At 42.0% G+C, this 23,057-nt stretch overlaps 1 protein-coding gene across 2 annotated transcripts in view; it reads left to right on the top strand.

Annotated features, from left to right (window-relative positions):
- ME1 (malic enzyme 1) overlaps positions 1 to 23,057 on the top strand; it is a 353,342-nt gene that overhangs the window by 253,055 nt on the left and 77,230 nt on the right. For both annotated transcript variants that reach the window (XM_030555825.1, XM_030555826.1), the window contains exon 7: positions 16,558 to 16,667. In XM_030555825.1, coding sequence (XP_030411685.1) covers positions 16,558 to 16,667 — 110 coding nt within the window. The remainder of the gene's footprint in view (positions 1 to 16,557; positions 16,668 to 23,057) is intronic.

Here is a 23,057-nt window from a genome sequence, read left to right as displayed (position 1 = left end):
CATTATACATCATGTGTTGTAAACTAATAAAGATGAATCACTTTCAAAATGAGAGATTTATTCAGTTGTGAAAACAGCACCTAAAAAACAATCTGAAGAATATAATAGCAAATATATTGTAACTTCAAAAAAATTCAGAACATTAATAAACAAACAAGGATAAGGAACATCAATGTCCATTGTAGCTACAGATACATCAACCGTGCCTCTCACAGGTCCATGTATGTGAAGCTGTGATTGTCCATGTTTTCCCCCAGTGTGGAGTGGTAGAGGTAGGCGTGCAGGCCCTGAGGAATGCTGGGGGAGAGGGCAGGGAGTGTAGGAAAGCACTATGCTACAGTTCTCCACCAGCTGCAGTGGCAGTCAAGCCCAGTATTGTTTAACCTGAAAGTCCATAAGAGTCTGCGGCATCTGTATTTGCTGACGGAGAAGCTGCATTATATCCTGGTGCATCTCCCTCTCCTTTTCTTGGAGGGACTCCTGGGCCTTTCTCCTCTCTGCTCTTTCCTTCTCCATATAGTCTCAATATTCACCCTGCAGGCCCTCTATTCAAGGTCTGATGCATCACTGACTTGCAGTGATGTCTTCCTGCATCCTTTTTTTTCTTCTTATCTGTCTGGGTCAGTCATTTTGCTGGTGTGGAGGGTATGCACCTCAAGACCAAAATGGCTGCAGCTACAGATAAAACACAGAGAGATGCTGTTGTCAGTATAGTATGTACAGAGAGCAAGCTTAAGATTCAGGAATCCCCCTTTTCCTTGCTCCCCTACAGTGTTAAGCAAAACCCCAAGCTTATTGGCCATTCTGCTTCAGAGTGCTTGCACACGGCACCACTCCGAGAACCAGCCATAGTGAGTGTGACCCTCCAAGGATGAGAGAAACAAGGAGGGAATTGCTTGGTTGCATGAAACTATGAGTGTAGGGCACTGGCTCTGGCACCATTTTCCATGTGTTGGTGATTTTAGCTGATATCTCACTCTTGAGGATAACACTGGCAGAGAAAGCACAGCTGCTGCTGGCATCCCAAAGTCGCTCAGGCCCATATACCACCAGCCTGTTTAAGGAAATGGAACCTGCTGAAGTTATCACCAAATGGCATGGGAAAGCAGAAGAAATACGGCTGCCTTTCCTAGAAACTTTTGTGAAAGAGTTGCAGTGTATCTCCATGGTGTTGTCAGATGCTACCGGTGTGGTGCTCTGCTCTGTTCAATGTTGATATCAATCGGCTGCGTGCGTGTTCCTTCTGTGTGCTGTCCCAGCTCTGCGCAGATAGCTGATACAGCAGATCCCGAAAGAACCCCCAATGACCACAAACTCTAGTAAGATATGAAGGCACTTTGGCCAGGTTTATTGTCAAATGAAGCACAATGATAGTTCCCTCTAGACTTTACTCTACAGGACATACTACGAATATGTGCCCCCTAGCAATGGACTCAGCTCAGTCAGTGGCGGGACTTTCCACTGCCCCCTAGGCTGGACAAAGACACCGCCCCAGGGATGCATTCTTATACACAGGTACATACAAGTTACACATCACTCCTGACGTATTGAGGTGCAACCCCTCTACGTAGCTAAGTGCCGCCTCTCACCTTGTACATGTTGGTTCGAACAAAACAACTCTATCCTTCATATTACCCTTTTGGCCCTGTCATTGGGATGGGTCAGCGTGTTCCTTGTTATCTGTGGGGAGTGTGCAAGTATGTGAATGTTCTGATATCTGGTGTCCAGTACCTTTTAGGTATGTCTCTTTTTGCAGCATCAGCCCTTTCCTTGCCAGCTTCTGTGAGCAGGGCCTGCCTCTGGCTCACAGCTTAAATTTTCTTTATGTTAGCAAAGTCTTGACCATTACCTTAGTTCAGGCCTTAGGCCTCAAACCAGGCCTCTGATACCGAGGTTTATATCTCAGGGCCTCCTCTTACTACACATGGGATTTTCATTGTGATCTCTCAGGGGATTCAAGGGATATCCTTGTATACATAAACAAACTACTCCATACACCCCTTCCTCCTGCCTAACTCTACAGAGGAATGAGGAGTTGTTCCTCTACTACTTCTAGTATGAGTAAATTCATGAAAACTATTGCATCCTGATAAGCTGGAGAAATCACAACAGTAATGGGTAATTTATTTACATACATCCTGGCGGTTCCTTCTGCTGCTTCAGGTTCACCCATGCTTGACTGCAGGGACTGGCTGCACTGCAGTGGAGCCAAAAACAGGTTGTGGCTTGCGGCACAGCCACGTTCCTTGTCATTATCCTCCTCCTTGCTGTTCAAGGCAGGGGCCAATGACTCAGGCTTCTCAGACATACCCACAGTGGCATGCAGGGTTATGGTCAGATCTCCACCAAGGAGAGCATGCAGTTCTTTGTAAAAGCAGCAGGTCTGCAATTACGATTGATTGTTGACCTTGTGTCTGCCACAGTTCCTTGACTTTCAAGTGGCACTGCTGTTGGTCCCGGTTGTACCTGTTCTGCATTCCCTGAACTATCTGCTTATAGGTGTCAGCGTTTCTATAACTGGTCCAGAGCTGTGCCTGCATAGCCTTTTCTTCCCACAGGTCCTGGAAATTATATCTCCTGTCTACTCCAAGCAGGATCGTGTCTGGAGCACATAGCCAGCTTGGTCAGCTGGGCAGTTGCGCACAACAGTAGAGAGGGGCTAGGTGTGCTCACTCAGCTATACAATCAGGAAAAGGCATTTCAAAAATTTGCGAGGTTTTAAGAGGGGGTCTTTCAGTCTGTGACCCCTGGGCAGTGGAGTTAATAATTGTGACTGAAGCCATCAGTGTCAGTCATTGTGGGATAGCAGCTGGAGGACAGTTAGGGCCAACATAGGTAAAGCAGTGTCTACAATCGCATTGTGTAGATGTACGTGCCTCAACCATGGGTCAGCTCCACTTGGGGAGATGGTTTTATTATGTCATCATAATGGGGCATTTACATCAGTGGGAGAAAACTTTAACTGTAGGCCCATGTACAAGTAAGTTGATGCAAGGCAGTTTACATAGACCTAACTTTGTAGTGTAGACCAGACTTAATAGTGCCTTTGTGTGCATTTGCTTAATGTACTTTGGAAGATTGCTAAGCTAAATTGTTTGAGGGCACTCTTAGGCCTGGTTTACACTGGGGTGGCGGGGATCGATCTAAGGTACGCAACTTCAGCTAAGTGAATAATGTAGCTGAAGTCAACATACTTAGATCTACTTATCGTGGTGTCTTCACTGTGGTAAGTCGACAGCTGACACTTCCTCGTTGACTCCCCAGCGCCTCTCGCTCTGGTGGAGTACCGGAGTCGATGGGAGAGCTCTCGGCAGTTGACCCCTGCTGGATAGATTGCTGCCCATCGATCCAGTGAGTAATGTAGACGAGTCCTTAATGTGCAGTAAGTGTGCCCACACAAGGAGTTAGTGGGGAGAAGCTAGTGAGCTTTAAATTCACGACTTAGCTTACTGTGTGGACAAGCCCTTTTGCTTTTGGAGGAGGTGGTTTAGATGATTCAATAGATGGCACTCTCATGACTCAAGGCTGAACACCAATGTAATGGTAGAAGATACAATGGTGTTGGAGATGTTGGGTCTGATTCTCCACTGCTTTACACATCGCAAAGGTGTAAATGACTATCCAAAGTGTGAAGCGGATACAAAATGCTACCGCTGATGCTAATGAGTGATGAAATCTCATATGATAGTGTTTTACACAGCTGTAAATGATTAGGTAAGGTGGAAGGCAGGAGAATCAGTCACGTTTGTCTTTTGAATGAGACATAAAATGTAAATCCATATAATCACTTGTTAATGACATCATAGAATATTAGGGTTGGATAGTCATCATGACACTCATCACAAGAATAAGAGTTCACAGAGTTAGCCGAGACATCCTGGTGAAATTTCAGTTTACTTAATTGTATTCTGTCTACCTAAAATTCTACCTGCAAATGCATTTGGATAAGGTAGTCATTATTCCCCGTCCTAAACTTGTCTTATTAAACAGCTGCTATGTTTCATCCCAGGAGGTGGGTAGATTGATTCCTTTATGCACAGTATATAATTTATAAAGCACTTTGGAATCATCCTGAATGAAGGGCTAAATAATATGTTGGATAATATTATAATTATTTTAATAAAGTCTGTTCAGGAGGTATGGGGGAATTTTGCAAGAAGCTAGTAAGCTATCATGTGACCATTGGAATTTTCTTTCTTGAAAAGGATAGTCTTAAATACAGCATTCTTCCCCCCTTCTTCCTGCAGCCTCAGGATTTTGTCTGATTTAACAATTGTCCATTAAATTAAATCTTTCTTGAAGGGAAGTATTTCTACAGCAATGAGTAGTCACTTTATTCTGCAGGACTGAATTTTCATACTCAATTGAAGTGATCATTAACATTTAGCAAAGGTCACTAGGGAACTGCTATGGAAATACTTACCTGTGCAACAGTCTACTCTTAGGGCCCAATCCTGCAAAGTACTGGGCACTTTCCATTTAATTTGACTTTGACTTGGTGGGTATGTCTACAATACAGCTGGGAGCATGCATCCTAGCTAGGATAGACAGACATGTGCTAGCTCTTCTCAATAGGGTTGCCGGAATACCTGCTTGAAAAGGGACCCTGGTGGCGGTGCTGACCGGGCCGTTAAAAGTCCAGTTGGTGGCTCAGTGGAGTTAAGACTGGCTCCCTGCCCAGGTCTGTGTGGCTCCTGGGAAGCAGCCGGCATGTCCCTCCGGCTTGGGGGTGGCCACAGGGACTCCATGTGCTGCCCACACGCCAGGTCTGCAGCTCCCATTGGCTGGGAACTGAGGCCAATGGGAGCTGTGGGAGTGATGCCTGCAGGCAGGGGCAGCACATGGACGCCCCTGGCCTCTCTGCCTAGGAACAAGAGGGACATGCCGCCGTTTCCTAGGAGCCGCCTCAGGTAAGCTCTGCCTGCATCCCTCAGCCCCACCCCTGCCCCAATCCTCTGCCCCAGATCGGAGCCCCTGCTCCCGCACTCCAAATCCCTTGCCCCCAGCCTGGAGCCCCTTCCTGCACACGAAACACCTCATCGATGGCCCCACCTCAGAGCTTGCACCCCCAGCCAGAGCCTGCACCCCCAGCCCAGAGCCCCCTCCCACACTCCGAATCCCCCAGCCCAGAAACCCCTCCTGCACCCCAAACCCCTCATCCCCAGCCCCACCCCAGAGCCTGCATCCCCAGCCAGAGCCCTCACCCACTCCCTCACCCCAACCCCCTGCCCCAGCCCAGTGAAAATAAACGAGTGAGCCAGGGTGGGGGAGAGCAACAACAGAGAGAGGGAGTGGGGCCTCAGAGAAAGGGTGGGCAAGAGCAGAGCATTGGGGGAGGGGCGGGGCAAGGATGTTTGATTTTCTGCAATTAGAAAGTTGGCATACCTACTAGCTCACAATAGCAGTGTAGCCAGGAGTAGCACAGGCAGCAGCTCAGATGGAGAAGCATGTGTTGGGTAGAGTGTTAGACTCGGTGTAAGTTGAAAGCGCTCAGCACCGCATAGGATCAGGGCCTAAGTGAGGCCCATCATAGAACTGATGAAATCACAAAATTCCAAGATAAGAGAGACAAATGAACTTGCAAAACAAATTGTCCTTGTCTTTTCTATGGAGAGAAAAGACCCTAGTAAAATATATATAATGGGTAGCCAAACTACGTCTAGTTATTTTTTTCTAAGTAGTCTTGGTTGTTTATCCCTATATTTTGTGCTTGTCTAATATGATGATTTTGTCCAATATAGCTCTTTTCTCATAACTATGGTATGAATTGTCTAAATTAGTACTTCTGGCACTGAAATTCTGAAAAGCAAACCTGCTCCACTTAAAACTTAATTTTCAACAAATCCCAGTATTGATACGGACCATTTGGTTCTTACTCAAATGTCTAACTTGAGTAAAACTAGAACTGTGAATGATATGATGTATCAAATAAGTACTGTACTTCATGTTTATATCAGGGGATTTCAGCACATACTACAAAAGTGATTACATTTTATCATTCCTATTTTACACATGGGGAAATTGAATACATAGAGGTTGCAGTGAATTTTTTGTCAGACACTATTACAGAAATAAAGGCTAAGACAGTGATGGAAATAGAACTGAGGTTTACTTTTTCCATTTATCTGGCCTAACCATTAGACAACACTCTTTTTATTTCAAAATGTAATTTGTGTTGCAAATAAATAGGATGTCTTGACATTTTGATACAGTAAAAAAAATCCACCACAAAGTTCTGTTATTTAAGATGAAGTGTTTCCTAAGAGCATCAAATATTAAATATATTCCATAATTTGTGTAATACCTGAAGAATTTTCTTCATAAAACTTCTGTTTGATGCTTCCAACAAATCATTATGTCTTGGATTTTAACAGTCAGGGTGAGAGCTACCAGCTGTGGGAGTTCAGATGTTTCCATCTGTTCATTATACCATAAGTAGCTGCTCGAAAGAGCAGATGTGCTGCCCCAGGCTTCAGACTAATTGCACTATCCAATTGCATCATTTATATTTAAAGAGAAGAGTTTGAAACCAACACAAGTATAACCAATTTAAATTAGGATTCCTTGTTCTGAACTGCTAAACACATGTGACATTTTTAATACATTGTGGCAAAATGTGTTATAAAAATCCTTTTCAGAAAGGAATATAAGTTGCTATAAATCACTTGGGCCTTAATTCAACGAGGAACATAGGCACTTTATGTGCATGATCAGTGCTATTGTTTTCAGTGGAAATTCTCACATACTTAACTACCTTGTTCAATTGAGGCCTTATTGTAGAAGAATTAAGTAACATTCTGTTAGACCCAAAAATGTAAATAAAATTGAAACATTAGTACAAAGTATTTCATTTAAAATTATCATTAAAAAGCCCCTTATTCCCCCCCCCACACACACACAAACAGCTAATGGACTATAGTGTTTCCATTACCCATCCTTATTTGGGGATGGAGGAGTTATATCTTGGCGGTGAACATTTGCACTGTGCTTATTCTATTTATATAGTAAACTTATTTAAACAAAAACTCTAATTATTATGGATGAAATTTCAAAATGCTGCCTTGATATTTGTATAGCAAGTGCAGAGAGTGATTTGTGAAAGTAAATGGAAACCTATAAGTACCTACTTCTCACATGCAGTTTCCATTTGTAGGCTTAAATCTGAACTTTAGCCCACAAAAATGTTTCATGCACAAATTTAGAAATTCAGTTCAAGCTTTTTGGGAAATGAGATCCTATTAATAAGAGTAATTATTAAGAATCATGTTTATAATATAGCACCTTTCATTCTGACATTTCATTTTAACTCGCACACTACTGAAGTGCAGCCAAATATTTATATTTTCTTTAAACAACTCCTATAGAACTCTTACAAAACTTTGACTTTTTTTCAATCAGTGTTATATCATGTATTCATGGAGTGAAAACCTCAAAGCTGAGCTTTTCTAACACTTTTCAAGCATTCAAAGTAAAATTATTGACTAGCAAAGAAAAGGAAGAATTGCTATTATTCTATTATCAATTTTTAATTGCTCAAATCAATCAATTGCTATCAATCAATTTTTAATTGCTCAAAGAGTGTGCTTTTCAGGAAACAACACAACATACATATAGCAAGCACAGATCCTAATTGTTTAAGCTAGATAGAAAGATTTACTATATGATGTATTTTATAAATATTTTTTCATAACAGGACTCCTGCCCATGTTTAATATAGAAATCATTTAATTAAGTGCCCATCATATTATACTTCAACAGCTAATAAGAATATAAGCTTATAAGAATATGAGCTCACTTGGGATCTCTCAGTATTTTAAGAGGCCAATGTACAATACATAACACTTTTTCAGCTTCTAAAGGTTTGAAGAATACTGTCATTTACCATTTCCAGAGGGAAGACAGAATTTCTGTTGATTCAGTGTTTTTATTTCTGATATAGTCTATGCAGCCACTTGACCAATCGGTATGTTCAGTATTCAAAAAAGAAGTGTCACAGTGCCAAGTCTCTAAACAAGACCTGAAGATTTTGAAAAGAAAAAGAATCTCTGTTAGATTATCTGTCTCAAATCTAGGTTCATCTTTTTTAAATGAGTATAAAATGAAAAGTAACTTGAGATTGCTCTTTGATAGACCATAGAACAGTCACAATGGGAGCACTGAATTGTAACACTGGAAAAAACAGTTGAATAACTAAAACATCTAAGATTACATTTTCAGCCTCCCTGGGTTTTATTTTTGACTTCGGAAGGGGCAGGATCAGGTAGCTAGTGAGCCAATACAGCATCATAAAAAGAGAATCTCTGAGCAATTCATTAGTTTATTTTTTATTCCAGACTTTCATGGAATTTCAAACATTGAAGAAATCGCTAAAGGCTTGCCAAAGGACTTGCCAAAATTTAAAATATATTTGATTTTTTTCAAATTTTTAATTCAAACCTAAATCCTGACTCTGAGCACCTCCACCTTTGGGAAAGTTTGTATGCATATCTAAGGCCTGGTCTACACTATGAGTTTATGTCAAATTTAGCAGCATTAAATCGAATTAACCCTGTACCTGTCCACACAACAAAACCATTTACTTCGACATAAAGGGCTCTTTAAAAATGTATTTCTGTACTCCTTCCTGACGAGGGGAGTAGCACTGAAATTGATATCACTGGTTTGAATTAGGGTTAGTGTGGATGCAATTTGATGGTATTGGCCTCTGGGAGCTATCTGACAGTGCACCATTGTGATCGCCCTGGACAGCAATCTGAACTCAGATGCACTGGCCAGGTAGACAGGAAAAGCCCCGCGAACTTTTGAATCTGATTTCCTGTTTGGTCAATCAAGCTCATCAACACAGGTGACCATGCAGAGCTCATCAGCAGAGGTAACCATGCAGTCTGAGAATCAAAAAAGAGCTCCAGCATGGACCATGTGGAAGGTACTGGATCTGATTGCTGTGTGGGGAGATGATTCTGTGCTATCAGAACTACGTTCCAAAAGACAAAATGCCAGAACATTTGAAAACATCTCTCAGGGCATGATGGAGAGAGGCCACAACAGGGACTCAGTACAGTGCTGTGTGAAAGTTAAGGAGATCAGACATGCGTACCAGAAAACCAAAGAATCAAATGGATGCTCCGGGGCAGAGCCACGGGCAGAGCCGCAGACATGCCGCTTCTACACTAAGCTGCATGCAATTCTAGAGGGGGCCGCCACCACTACCCCTGACCATGGATTCCGAGGAGGTTTTTCAGGTTCTAGTTCTGCATAAACTTCATGATAATGTGTGAGGTGTTTACAATGTTCATGACTGCTGTGTTGAGCTGAGCGGGCTCCATGCTTGCCGTGGTATGGCGTCTGCACTGAAAAAAGGCGCAAAACGATTGCCGTTGCTGTGGAGAGGGGTGACTGATGACATGGCTTATAGGGAATTAAAATCAACAAAGGGGGTGACTTTGCATCAAGTAGAAACACAAACAACTGTCACACAGAATGGCCCCCTCAAGGATTGAACTCAAAACCCTGGGTTTAGCAGGCTGTTGATTTCACAGAGGGAGGGGGGAGCAAATGCAAAACAAATCTAGTCTATTTCTTGTTTTGATCCACTCCATCTATCTTTTACATCTTAAGATGGCAGCAGATGGTGACTGCTAGCCATCGTCATCTCCTGGGTGTTCGGCAGAAGATGGGAATGACCTGGCTGAGTCACTTCCATGTCTGCCCAGGCACCCCGACCGACCTCACTGAAGTCAGCTAAAAGAGCACCCAGGAGTACAATGATAATGGCTACCAATCATAATGCACAATCTGCTGCCAAAACGCAATGAGCTGCTGCTGAGTAGGATGCAGTCCCATGTCTGCCAGCACCCAGGAAACATATGGTGACGGTCAGCTGAGCGGGCTCCATGCTTGCCATGGTATGGTGTCTGCACAGGTAACCCAGGAAAAAAGACGTGAAGCCATTGTCTGCCATTGCTTTCACGTAGGGGGGGAGGGAGAGGGGGACCTGATGACAAGTACCCAGAACTACCTGCGACGATGTGTTTTGCCCCATCAGGCATTGGGATCTCAACCCAGAATTCCAATGGGCGGGGAGGACTGTGTGAACTATGGGATAGCTACCCACAGTGCAACGCTCCAGAAGTCGATGCTAGCCTCGGCACTATGGACGCACACTGCCGAATTAATGTGGATGCATGCACCCGACTTTATACAATCTGTTGCCAAAAATCGAATTCTGTAAGATCGGAGTAATTTCATAGTGTAGACATACCCTAAGTTTCATGGCTATCACACAACTTTATAAAGGCCTGAGCCAAAAGCCTGAGTCTGAGTAACACTGACATTTGGCAAAGTTTTGGATCTGGATTTGAGTCGTGCAGCTTTGGCCCATCTCTTATTTTCAATAAAATACTTAGTTATCATTTGATTGTAGGATATTCAATGGCCTACATCACCATATTGTTCCAGCACCTCATTAACATTAATGGATTTAATCTCTGTTTTACAAGTGAGGATGCAGTAGCTTACAAAGGTTACACAACATGTTAGTGGCAGAGCAAGGTTTAGGACTGAGCCAATCCCGTGCCTTAACTACAGAACCATTGTTGCATGACTATATTAAAACAAATATATGAGTAGAGAAAAATATTAACATGGATGTTTGTTAACATATAAAAAATATTTTCATGTCAGTGATAATGCTAAATTATTCTAACTAAAGTCTTAGTCTGATCTTCCTGGTATAAAATATATTGCATCTAAAGTCTCTTTACTGATTATATCACTTGTTAGAATAAATGGAGTCTGTACCAGTCAGATTCCTGGGTGACCATAATTCACTGACAATGCTCAAAAAAATATTGAAAAAATTAACACTCAGTCAATCAGAAACCACTCTACAGTGAAAACTTTATTTTTGGGGTTCTATAGATATACTGAATGCCATGCCATGGTTCTTCCATTGAAGAGGACTCTATTCTATTATATACACCTCTACCTCAATATAACGCTGTCCTTGGGAGCCAAAAAATCTTACTGCGATATAGGTGAAACTGTGTTACATTGAACTTGCTTTGATCCATCGGAATGCGCAGCTCTGGCCCTCCCAGAGCACTGCTTTACCGCATTATATCCAAATTTGTGTTATATTGGGTGACGTTGTATTAAGGTAGCAGTGTATATACATTTTTGTACTATGCTCATCATGGAGTATCTAAGTGCCTTCCAGTAGTGCATTAATCAACGTGACTATGCATATATCACATATTTGTGTTCTCATCATATCCCCAGACAAAGAACCATGTACAGAGTAGAATATCTTGTTTTGATAAAGTGTGGTTTTAAAAAATATAAATATACCTATTGCTGCATATTTATGTAAGAAAAGGCAAGGTTAAATTAATACATCTTGCATTTGGAGCAGAAGATGGTGAGGTTTGAGATGGTCCTTCATTTCTGGTGAATTCTTCGTACAGTTTGACCACCCCTTCCCCCCCAAAAAAAAATTCTGTCTCCTCTACAGAAAGCTTTACTCTTACTCTTGAGAGTTTCATTTTGCCAGAGGAACACAGTTGTCAACCATGGTCTTCATCCAAAAGCTTTAGACAACCTTTAGATATCCTGGGCCCAGGCCATGCAGCACACTGAAGATAAGGACTGAGACTTTGAACTTGATTCTATGGGAAGCCATTGTAGAGAGCAGAGGACTTTTGGTATGTTTGCAGTAGCCTTTGTTGCTGAGGACAGTTCTGAACTAGTTGGAGTTTCCTAAGTGCTGAAGCCTTCATGCTGAGGTATATTACATTGCTGTAATCCAGCAGAGAGATGATGAAGTCATGAATAACTGAAGCCAGGTCTTCATCTGCCAGGATGAGGTGGCATTTCCTAGCCAAGCAGAAATGGTAAAAAGTGTTTGCAGATTTGTTATGTGAGAGTTCAGCATCAGCAAGAAATCCAAGAGTACTACTGACTGAATTGACCAGTTGTGGTTGTGTATCTTCAACAAATGGACACTGCACCATGGCTACAAGTCTTCAAAGTACTTTCCTCTGTTCACCAGCATTACCTCTGACTTTCTGGTTCAGCATCAACCTGCTGTTCTTCATCCAACAGCTAATCTCATCCAACCACTAGGCCATCTTGGTGATAGTGAAGTGGTAGTTTGAATTCAGTCATGATTTGCTATATCAACTTACTGACCAACAGATTTGCCTTTTAAACATTGGCCTCTAATTAACGTTCTAAATAGCTCCAGCATTTCCCATAAAATCTGGAGATGTATGTTCAGCAGAGATTATCCTCAGTGGAGTCCTTTCTGCTCTGGCTAATTGTAATATGGCTTTAAATATATGTTTTCCATAGAGATAAATGTGGTCACAACAATTCTTTGCTTTTGTTTTTTATCTTACAGTTTTGCTCAGTTTAGTTTGCCTAATACACCTGAGTTTTGAAGGAAAATTGCACTAACATACACCTAGGACTAGAGTTAAATATTGTAATGAATAGGCTAGTGTGTATGTGTACCAGTTCCCTCTTCTGTATGGACTCTCCTTTAGCTCAGGCAGTTGGAGTATGTGCTTTTGAACAAGGGATCTGAGATTTTGCCTTGCTGCTATTCAGTGTAGATAGTGGCATGGTACTGATACTATTCAATAATCATATTACTATGATTAAGGCATTAGAGTGTGTGTAATCGCAAATTAGATTAAACTGATTTTAAAGACAGATTTTGTACATATGTTTCCCCTCTTGTTGTTACAGGTAGAGTTAAGGTTGTTGAAGTGTCTCAGGGTACGTCTACACTATGGGATAATTCTGATTTTACATAAACCGGTTTTATAAAACAGATTGTATAAAGTCGAGTGCATGCGGCCATACTAAGCACGTTAATTCGGCGGTGTGCGCCCATGGTCCGAGGCTAGCGTCGATTTCCAGAGCGTTGCACTGTGGGTAGCTATGCAGGAACTATGGGATAGCTACGGAAGTCTCCCCTGCTCCTTGGAATTCTGGGTTGAGAGCCCAGCGGCTGATGGGGCAAAAATCATTGTTGCGGGTGGTTCTGGGTAAATGTCGTCAGTCATTCCTTCCTCTGAGAAAGCAACGGCAGACAATCATTTCACGCCCTTTTTCCCTGGATTGTCCTGGCAGATGCCATAGCATGGCAACCATGGAGCCCGTTCAGCTTTTTATTTATTTATTTTTTTTTACAGTCACCGTATGTGTACTGGATGCTGCGGACAGAGGCGATACTCCAGCACTACACAACAGCATTCATTTGCTTTTGCATGATAGCAGAGACGGTTGCCAGTCGTTCTGTACCATCTGCTGCCAGTGTAATTTGGCAATGAGATGACAGTTATCTCTCCTTCTGTGCTGTCTGCTGCTATCATGGGTGCCCCTGGCTGAGGTCGGCCGGGGGCGCAAAAGCAAAACTGGGAATGACTCCCTGAGTCAATCCCTCCTTTATGATTTCTAAAAATAGTCAGTCCTGCCTAGAATTTCGGGCAAGTGTACTAGAGAAGCAGTGTATCTGAGAGAACAACTGCTCCGTGTCAGATCCCGCAGAAATGATGAGCTACATGCCATTCACAGGGGGTGCCCCTGCAACAACCTCACTCGTTGCTTCCCTCCTACCCCAACCTTCCTGGGCTAGCATGGCCGTGTCCCCCCCCATTTGTGTCATGAAGTTATAAAGAATGCAGGAATAAGAAACATTGACTTGTTAGTGATATAAAATGAAGGGGAGGCAGCCTCCCGTGCTATGATAGTCCAGGCAGGACATTAAGCGGTGCGGGGGAGAGGAGCCCAACATCCCGCTGCTATGATAGTCCAGGCAGTACAGAATCTTTTCTTTACACCAGAAAGGGAGGCGGCTGATGGAGCTCAGCCCCCAGTTGCTATGATGAAGACGGTTACCAGCCATTCTGTACCATCTACTGGGAATGACCAGGAATCATTCCTATTTTTACCCAGCCAGCTGAGGCCAGCCAGGGGTATTCAGCAGTTATCAAGCATGTACCGTCTGCGACCAGGGAGGGGAGAGGAGCGGATACTGCTCTTCACTGCTGCAGCATCGCGTCTTCCAGCAGCATTCAGTAGACATAGGGTGACATTGGAAGAAGTCAAGAAACGATTTCTTTTTCTTTTCTTTCACATGGGGGCGAGTAAATTGACGAGCTATACCCTGAACCACGCCGGACAATGTGTTTGACCCTACAGGCATTGGGAGCTCAGCCAAGAATGCAAATACTTTTCGGAGACTGCTGAGGACTCTGGGATAGCTGGAGTCCTCAGTACCCCCTCCCTCCCTCCATGAGCATCCATTTGAGTCTCTGGCTTCCCATTATACTTGTCACGCAGCACTGTGTAGCCTGCAGATTTTTTTTCAAACGCTTTGGCATTTTGTCTTCTATAACGGAGCTCTGATAGAACAGATTTGTTTCCCCATACAGCGATCAGATCCAGTATCTCCCGTACGATCCATACTGGAGCTCTTTTTGGATTTGGGACTGCATTGCCACCCGTGCTGATCAGAGCTCCACGCTGGGCAAACAGGAAATGAAAATCAAAATTTCGCGGGGATTTTCCTTTTTACCTGGCCACTGCATCAGAGTTCAGATTGCTGTCCAGAGCGGTCACAGTGGTGCACTGTGGGATACCGCCCGGAGGCCAATACCGTTGATTTGTGGCCACACTAACCCTAGTCCGATATGGTAATACCAATTTTAGTGCTACTCCTCTCGTCGGGGAGGAGTACAGAAACCGATTTAAAGAGCCCTTTATATCGATATAAAGGGCCTCATAATGTGGACGGGTACAGCGTTAAATTGGTTTAATGCTGCTAAAATCGGTTTAAACTTGTAGTGTAGACCAGACCTTAGCTGTGTATTTCCATACCTTTAAAATGGCGGGGGGCGAGGTTAGTGTTAGCCTTAAGTCTGACATTCCTGCCTTTGAAGCTCTTGGTGTTTCCCTATCCAATGTGTTTTTGTTTACACTTAAATTATTGATTGTACTCTCAGCCTTAATTGCATCTTAATGGGGGGGGGGGACGGGTGTTTTGTTTTATTTTGTTCTTGGTTTGGTTTGGTTTTTTCTGGGAATTTCCTTGGTTTTAAAAAATTATTAAAAATATCATACATGATCACTGAACAAGAAATGCAAAGAGAATGCTACCATGCAGTATTTCTAATGATTTGAAGATACATTGAATCAATGTTAAAATCGCTTTTAAAAAAAAAAACTTTTAAGGGCAAATTCATCAGTATACCAGACAAGAACAAAACAGCTGACATACACTGGTGAATCTGGCCCTTAATATGCGATTGATTTATTGGATTAGAGGGAAATTACAGAGATTGATGTTATGCAGAAAGACAGATTAGCACTTTTAAAAGGCTCCCACTGTGCTCCCTGGCAGTGCTGCTTTGGTGCGCAATGGCGTCAAGGCATCAATGCTATTAAGAGCCTTGCAAACACTACTGCTCAAGCTGGCATGCAAGCACAAAACCTTTAGAGAACAGTGAGAAGTGAGCCAAGTAATCTACCATCTTGATACCCGTCCAGATTCTTATATTGATTTATCACAGCTATAGAATTGGCATTGTAATTGGTCAAATTACCTCTGATGTTACACTGGCCCTATTTTAGAATTACCTGAGCTGTTGAACTGCCCTATATAATCATATCAAGTAAATACAGCAATCATTAATAAATTAGTTTAATTACATCCTAATTTCTCCAAATGTAACCTATGCAGAAGATTTCAATTAATTTTAACTATATGGTACTCTTGAAGATTCTGTGTCGTTCCATTCTTAAGATCAATCACGAGAAAGAAAAGATTGAAACAGACGTTAAATTCCTGGAATGATGCAGTTTTAATTAGTTCATGTTAAAATTAATTAACTATTTACTTGTTAATTTACTGTAAATTCATTGTACACTCAAACAATAGATACTGCAACTTTGGATAAGATATGGTGCTTTTTCATACATACCAAAGAGGTTAAATCCCTGCTTTAAGTATAAAATTTAACTCAGCTTTAACTATTGAACCGTGGCCAATACCTCTGTAGTTTTTTTTTATGTTTCTAATCATTTTGTCACCTGTGTCTGAATTCCCTCAATATCTGCTCATTTCTCTTTGAGACAGGATGACCAAAACTGAGAATATTCTGCGGGCATCCTACTGATTTGCATAATGGCATTAGAATATATCCAGTGTTATTTTCCATCCCCTTCCTTCTGAGTCCAATTTTTTTTCCCCTTTACTTGACTACTGGTACACATTCCATAAAGGTTTCTGTAGAGATCTCTGCAGCTTAGGCCTTTTTCCCTGTACAATTAGTTAATTTAGAACCCAGTAAGGTGTATGAGTAATCCAAAATCTTCCTTCCAAGTAAAGTGTATGAGTACAATAATACAATATAGCACAGAAGCTCATTACTTTATATATAGTTTTTATTATACTCTTATCCAAAATCAGATTTCAAGGGCTAACAATTTTATATGTGCAATATTGGATTGTTTCCTATTTTTAAATTTACATTTCCTTTGTATTTCTAGGTATGGCATGAATTGCCTTATTCAGTTTGAGGATTTTGCTAATGCCAATGCATTCCGCCTCCTGAATAGGTATCGTAACAAATACTGCACTTTCAATGATGACATTCAAGGTAACAAAATATTCTCTTCCTACTCTATTTGGGTGGTTTGAAGATAGGAAGTGCTTGAAGTGCAATGGGCTGCAAACCCAGGAAATTACATTTCTAAAAAGTTCATTGGGTCGCTGTGGAATGCAGAGTTTTACCATTGCCTAGGGCAAAATCCCCTCTGATTGGCTTCTTACCTCTTGGAAAAGCACAATTGATAATGGCTGCTGCAGGAAGCTGTCAGAACTCTGTGTCCTCTCCTCAGCAGCTGTCACCATTCTCACTGGAAGGTAGGGAGGAGGAGGGAACAGAAAGAACCCAGTAGCTCAAGGTGGCTCTGCTCCCTCCTTCCTGCTCTCCTATGAGCAATGAGATAGCTCTTGTCTGTTCTCTCCCCTGCTTCCTGCAACACAGAGCCTGGGAAGGGGGAGGTGGACCCCAAACTGCAGCTACTTCTCTATGCCTGGGAAAGATGGTAAAGAGCCCCAGGGGCTGCTGGGAGGTAGAGCTGATGTGGGGAACAGATTGGGAACAGAATTGAGGAGGGGCTGGTGGGGACAAGATTGGTTTGAGGATTGAGGGACAGAATTAATTGCTGAGCAGATGGACGGGCACGTGTGATGGTGATGATGATGATGATAGACCCCCCACATGCACCTTTTTCAGACCACTTCAAGTACTGTGGGGATATGGTACACCAGGCTTCCAGTGACATATTTTTATTTCTCTCCTTTTCCCTTTTAATTTACATCCTACACTCCATCTAATTCTAGACGTTAATTTCATTAACTTTTTTAAAGTTAAGGCTGTGTGATACAACTGCTCTTGCAATTTAACTTCAGTTCTTCTTCGTGCTAATGTCTAGAGATCCATTACTGTGGGTACTTCAGCCTGCTTGCAGCTTAGGGGCAAATCCAAACCCTAGTCACATGTAGCATGGGAATGCCCCACCTCCTGAAGGTTCCCTCCATTTTTTTTTCTGCCTCCACAACAGCTGACAGCTCAGCCAGGCCTTTCTGCTGCAGCGCTTTTCTGAGAAGAAATCTAAGCTTTATTTTAGATTTTTAGACTAATAATATGGCATAATAATGTGTCTTATTTGCAGCAATGTCCCAGGGCTGCATTTGATTTTTTTTTTCTTTCTTTGCAGAGATTGTCCCCTCAGCTTTCCTTCCCCTTCTGAGGCATTTGTAGCTTCTGGTGCCCGTGGAGGCTTCAGGCAGAAAGCTTGTCCATGAAAAGCCAGAGGCAAAAGGAAGGGTCTGTGTCTCCTGCTTCCTCAAGAGTCTCATTGGGGAGCTCTGTAAACAGAAAGCAGTTTCCCTGACAGCCCAGTCAAGGTGGTCTCACCCCACCCCACCCCTGGCAGGAAAAGAGCAAAGAAGGTTTGGAGTGGTTGCCTGAACTGGGCAAGAAGCAAAACAGAACACTGGCTTTCAGGGGTTACCTCCTGGAGTCTTACTCCTTAGTCTGGATCCTCAACTGCAGTGTACCAGCTGAACCTTTCTGCTTGTTAGTTGGCGTTCTCTCAGGCCCACTTAGAGACTCCTTCACCCCTGCTTCCCTCTCCATTGGGGTCAGAGGGTAAACTCCAGCTTGTGCTCTGCCACCACTGCTGTACTCTGTTTATAGTTCTTCCCTTCTCTCCCTGCACCCCACTTCTACTCTGGGCTTCTTCCCTTTATAGAAACAACCCGCTTCCTCTCCCAGTTGGGACTCATCTTTAATTGTGCCTGGCCCACCCTCCAGGTGCATGTAGATGGTTAATTGGCCTCTTGGGCCCACATTAACCATTTCTCCACCTTCATGGGGTGAACACCCCATTACACATGGTTCTCTCAACCTAAAAATTACATGGCCTAAGGGCTTCTTCTTGGAAATACAAAGTGAGACTCAAATCTGTTTTCATGCAGGTATGTAGTGCTTTCATTCTTGGGATCAGATGCTCAGAAAAATCAATTTCCAGCTATCTTCGTGATAGTGGGAAACTTTATGGTAAGTTGAGGCTATTAATAGTTATCAGAAAAATTGACTTGTGGTCCTGACACTATAGAAAGGAATACAGATGGTATGGCAAGTTAAAGCAGTCGGTGAAGTAAAACAGGAGAGAATACTTCTTTGCAAGCAATAGGTAGAACAAGTGCTGGGTTAGTAGTTTCCCTTTATTGCCTATGAGCTATTTGTTCATTTCCCAACCAGCCCTGTTTGGAGTGAGACCTGCCAGTTGGTAGCAGGATCTCTTAATTTGGGATCAAAAGGAATACCTATAGTTTTGATAAAATGAAGTCACTGGACATTGACCGGAAGAGGTACCCTATGGAACTGTGAAAGAATTTCAGGAACAGCTTTGTCACATTCCCAGTGTCAGTAAATTATGGAAAGTCCACAACCAGAATTGGATTATCCATCATCTACTTCAGAATGGACCACTGCAACCCACTCTCCGTCCTATTTCTAGCCTTACAGAATTGGGGGATAAACAGAGCTGTCTGAAACATCTAAATAAATTCCTTATGGAGGCTTGTCTGCAAAGCATTCCCATTTTACCATCCTCAGAGAATACTTATGTTTTGCAGATGGATGGCAGCTTTTTTCTTTTCCAAGCTCTGACTATTTGATCTTACATATGCTCCTAGGGTCCCTCTCTAGGATCATGGTAACAATAATATTAGCTTCAAGAAAGAAGGAAATTCATTTACCTCTTCCTGGCCAATTTTTCTGATCAGGGATTTGTTCAGAGAGTATTTATCCTTCTGTGAGGCACAAGAGCTCATCTCAGAAGAATGCTAACAGAAGATCAAGATGGTCATAATGAAAAACAACTGGTGTCACAGAAACACAAATCCAATTCTTATTGGAACCTACTAGGAATTCTAATCTTATACACAGACGTGCTACAATGATCTAGTACCTATGATACCAATCCAGGAATTCCAAGTATCTCTTCTGTTTCTAACCCAATCTCATCTGTTGGCCTTGATCTAGCTCCAAATGTATATTCTCCGTTCCCAAAACTGTGAATGCAGAGAATCTGGGTTTTTTTAGGTATCTATCCCCATTCAATTTAGAGAATGGATACCAGAGAGAACACAGTATCTACAACAATGATTCATTGAGGTCTCAGAGTACCTCTGCTCCTTCCATGGATAATAGACCAGTTCTGGTCATGACAGTTAATGTCTGATAGAGTTTCTTTGTAACTGTCAAGAACACAATCAGCCGTACACTGGAGAAAAATTCTACTGTCCTCGGTGGAGCAAAGTTTCTTATCTCTGTGCGCTGCCCACCAATAGCGAGATGAACACAAGATTTATGAGAAGGACTGATTATCAGAGCGGTTGCTGCATCTAGATATATTTTACTTATCATTGTCAGTTTGGTGGGCTGGTGATACACCTCCTCATATCTATACACAGTAAATAAAGTTCCCCTCAGCCTCTCTAGATGTCAGGATCTGGAATGTGAGGTGGTGAATGATATCTTAAAAAACTGGCAAAGTCCTTACTATATGTTTTTCCATCTTTTCCATTGCGCCCCAGAAAAATGTTATCTGATAAAAAATAGGAATGAGAGAGTGGCAGTAATGCTCTTGTGTGTTTCTGATATAGTAGAGACTATGGCTGTCATGTCTGATTAATCTAGTAGTGGATCGTTGGATGTCTCTATCTCACAGAAGAAGTCTGCTTGGAACCAGAAAAGTTTAAAATGAATAGTCAGTAAATAGAATTTATTCTACTGATGAATACAAAGTCCATGGTTTAACTACCATGTTAAATCAGTGAAACATATATAGCCTTGAGTACCCTCAGGAAGGCTATATTGTGGGTGCATAAGCGCATCCAAGCCAGAAGGTCAATGTAGCATAATGCTCTCAACTTGTTCAAGAGAAGGAAGTTTTGTACAATTCTCAATATTAAATGCTTACTTAGGGCAACTAAGTTTAAACTTTTAAGGTTGTAGAGCAGGACCTTAGGATCTCATTTTGCTCCTTACACCACTGCCTAGAGTGAACTCGCTGCAGGAGGTGGTGATATATTTCCTGTCTTCTCAAGAGGGAAAAAGCAGCAGTATAGCCTTTTATAGACATAGTCCTAAAACCCCTCTCCTAATAGGCAGGCTTCTCTACATCTGTACTTGGGGTTGATAAATAGATTTTTAATTGGACTAAGCCTATAAATGGTCATCAACCTCACTCAGCATGAACTAGGCATATACAGCTGAAGGATGAAGGAGGAACAGGGAGCATCTTTCTTTAAAATTCCCTTTTCCTTTGGACTGGAGTCAAGGGATACCTTCCCCACTCCAGAATGAAGTTGGGAGTGTGGACCAGTTCTTGAAGATGTTGGTAGGGAAGGAGGAGATAAAAGCCATCAAGTTGCCCCTAGAATATTCATAAATGTGTGTAGCCAAAGTCTTGGTGGGAGGGGTCTTGTTGAGCGGGCCTCTTAAGGAGCCAGGGGTGGATTTCTCATGTGAGGCTCCCTTCTAAGCCACCGTTATGCACTGGACTTCCCTCCTTTGTCCCTTTCACTAAGGGACTGAACTCTTTTCCACAGCCCCAAGATCATGCTCTTCCTTTTTTCCTCACTCGGGACTAAGAGAGGAGAGGGGGCTTTTTTCTGTCTCCTATGCCTTCTCCACTCTGTAGTTGGAAAGAATGGGGAGTGCTAGATGTGCCTAACACTCATTGTAATAAACTGTGCTTGCTGTACTTTTACCTCATACAAAATTCCCCAGTCCAGATTAGCCCAGATTTGTTGACTTTGAGGGCATACTGCAGAGTTCATTTCTTTCACCTGGCCTTTGAGGAGAAGTAGAGGGATTGAGGTACAGACTACATACAGGGCTGCTAGTATTTATTTATGTGTTGCTGCTTCGCAGAAGTGTGAGATGCTTGTAATGTATTATGTTTTTGTAATTGTAAATAATTGGGAGATCACTCAGAGCCATGGGCACCTTTTAATTTCTTCTAAATCAAAATGAAATAAAATCCATAAAAATAAACCTATCATCCTCCACTTTGTTTCACTCTCCTATTGTATTTTCTTGTAACCTAGATTGTAAACTCTTTGGGATAGGGACTGTCTTTTAGTAAGCATTTCTACAGTGCCTAAAGCAACAGAGTCTCAATCTGTGACTGCGAAGCTTAGGCTCTGCCCTTAAACACATACTAATAATAAGAAGCAATAATATACTAACATGCTTCTGTCTCAGGGCTGCTGCTGAAAGCAGTAAAGGGGGCTGCAACAGAAACTTGGGAAGATTACAAACAACTCAGTAAAGTGGGGTTTGCTTCCAAATTTTGCACCCGTGATGTTCAAGTGGGTTAGAATTTAGCTGTAATGGGAGATTTATCCTCTCTGCGAGAAAACTCAGTTTCAGCATGTTAACTTTCACAACTGCTTACAACGCCCCCCCCCCCGCCGAAAAATGCCATGTTCTGTTGTCAAAACTTTCAGAGTTTATTTTTCCATAGTCTTTGTGATGGTCTTTAGAATAGCAGTAGAGTTCTGCTTGTATTCTGGAATATTCACAAGATCATTTTATGTTTTGGCACTTGCCTGGTGCAGATTGTGTTTTGATTGTCTTTCCAGGAACTGCAGCTGATGTGCGCGGTGAAATTTAAGGTCATACCATTAGTCACAGCAGTTCCGGTTAAACAAATCTGCTATTCATGCTGACATTTTTTTCCCTTTTCAAATAAGGCAAACTGCTGAAGAGGAGTGATGATAGTTACTGCCAACAACAAAGAATGATAGTGAGCTGGCTACTCTAATAGAACTAGATCATTATCATTTTACAGAAAAATGGCTGAAGAAAACAAAAGTGGAGTTTTTACAATAATTTATTTAAAACTGTTGTCCTTTTGTAAAGTTAATAAGAAATGTAATACCTCAGATCTTAGTACGTTACTACAGTGACACCTGTTTGTGCCACTTTAATTAGAAAAATATAGATAATCATACTGTACAATACATGCAAAAATGCTGAGAGCAAAAATGTAAAATATTACTATAATAGGAGTTTTCAAAATTATACTAACTTTTTCATTTAAAATAAAGGATTACAGGGAAAACAGAATTCACTAGAGGTTACCAGCTGTAACTGGTACACCAGCAATGCATAATTATAGTTTGAAACTCAATAGATTTGCCTGCCTAGTGTCTTAGCAGCAGAATCCCAGCATTCTGGTATGTTCACGTCATACACCCAGAGAAACTAGAAAAAAAAGATATTCTAAATACTCTTGTTAAGTTGCTAGAAGGTTGCACTGTAACACTACTTTATTTCCTAGAATTCAAAAGAAGAACCCCAAAGCAGGCTGCTCCCTAACGCAGCAAGGCACAACTCACCTTACCTTGCTTACAACTGTTTTTTTATTTTCCAGACTGAGTCTTCTCTTGGGTTTCCAAG

Source organism: Gopherus evgoodei, chromosome 3 (assembly GCF_007399415.2).
Source record: "Gopherus evgoodei ecotype Sinaloan lineage chromosome 3, rGopEvg1_v1.p, whole genome shotgun sequence".
In the NCBI taxonomy this organism is placed as follows: Eukaryota; Metazoa; Chordata; order Testudines; family Testudinidae; genus Gopherus; species Gopherus evgoodei.
This window is presented reverse-complemented; position numbering and strand designations above follow the sequence as displayed.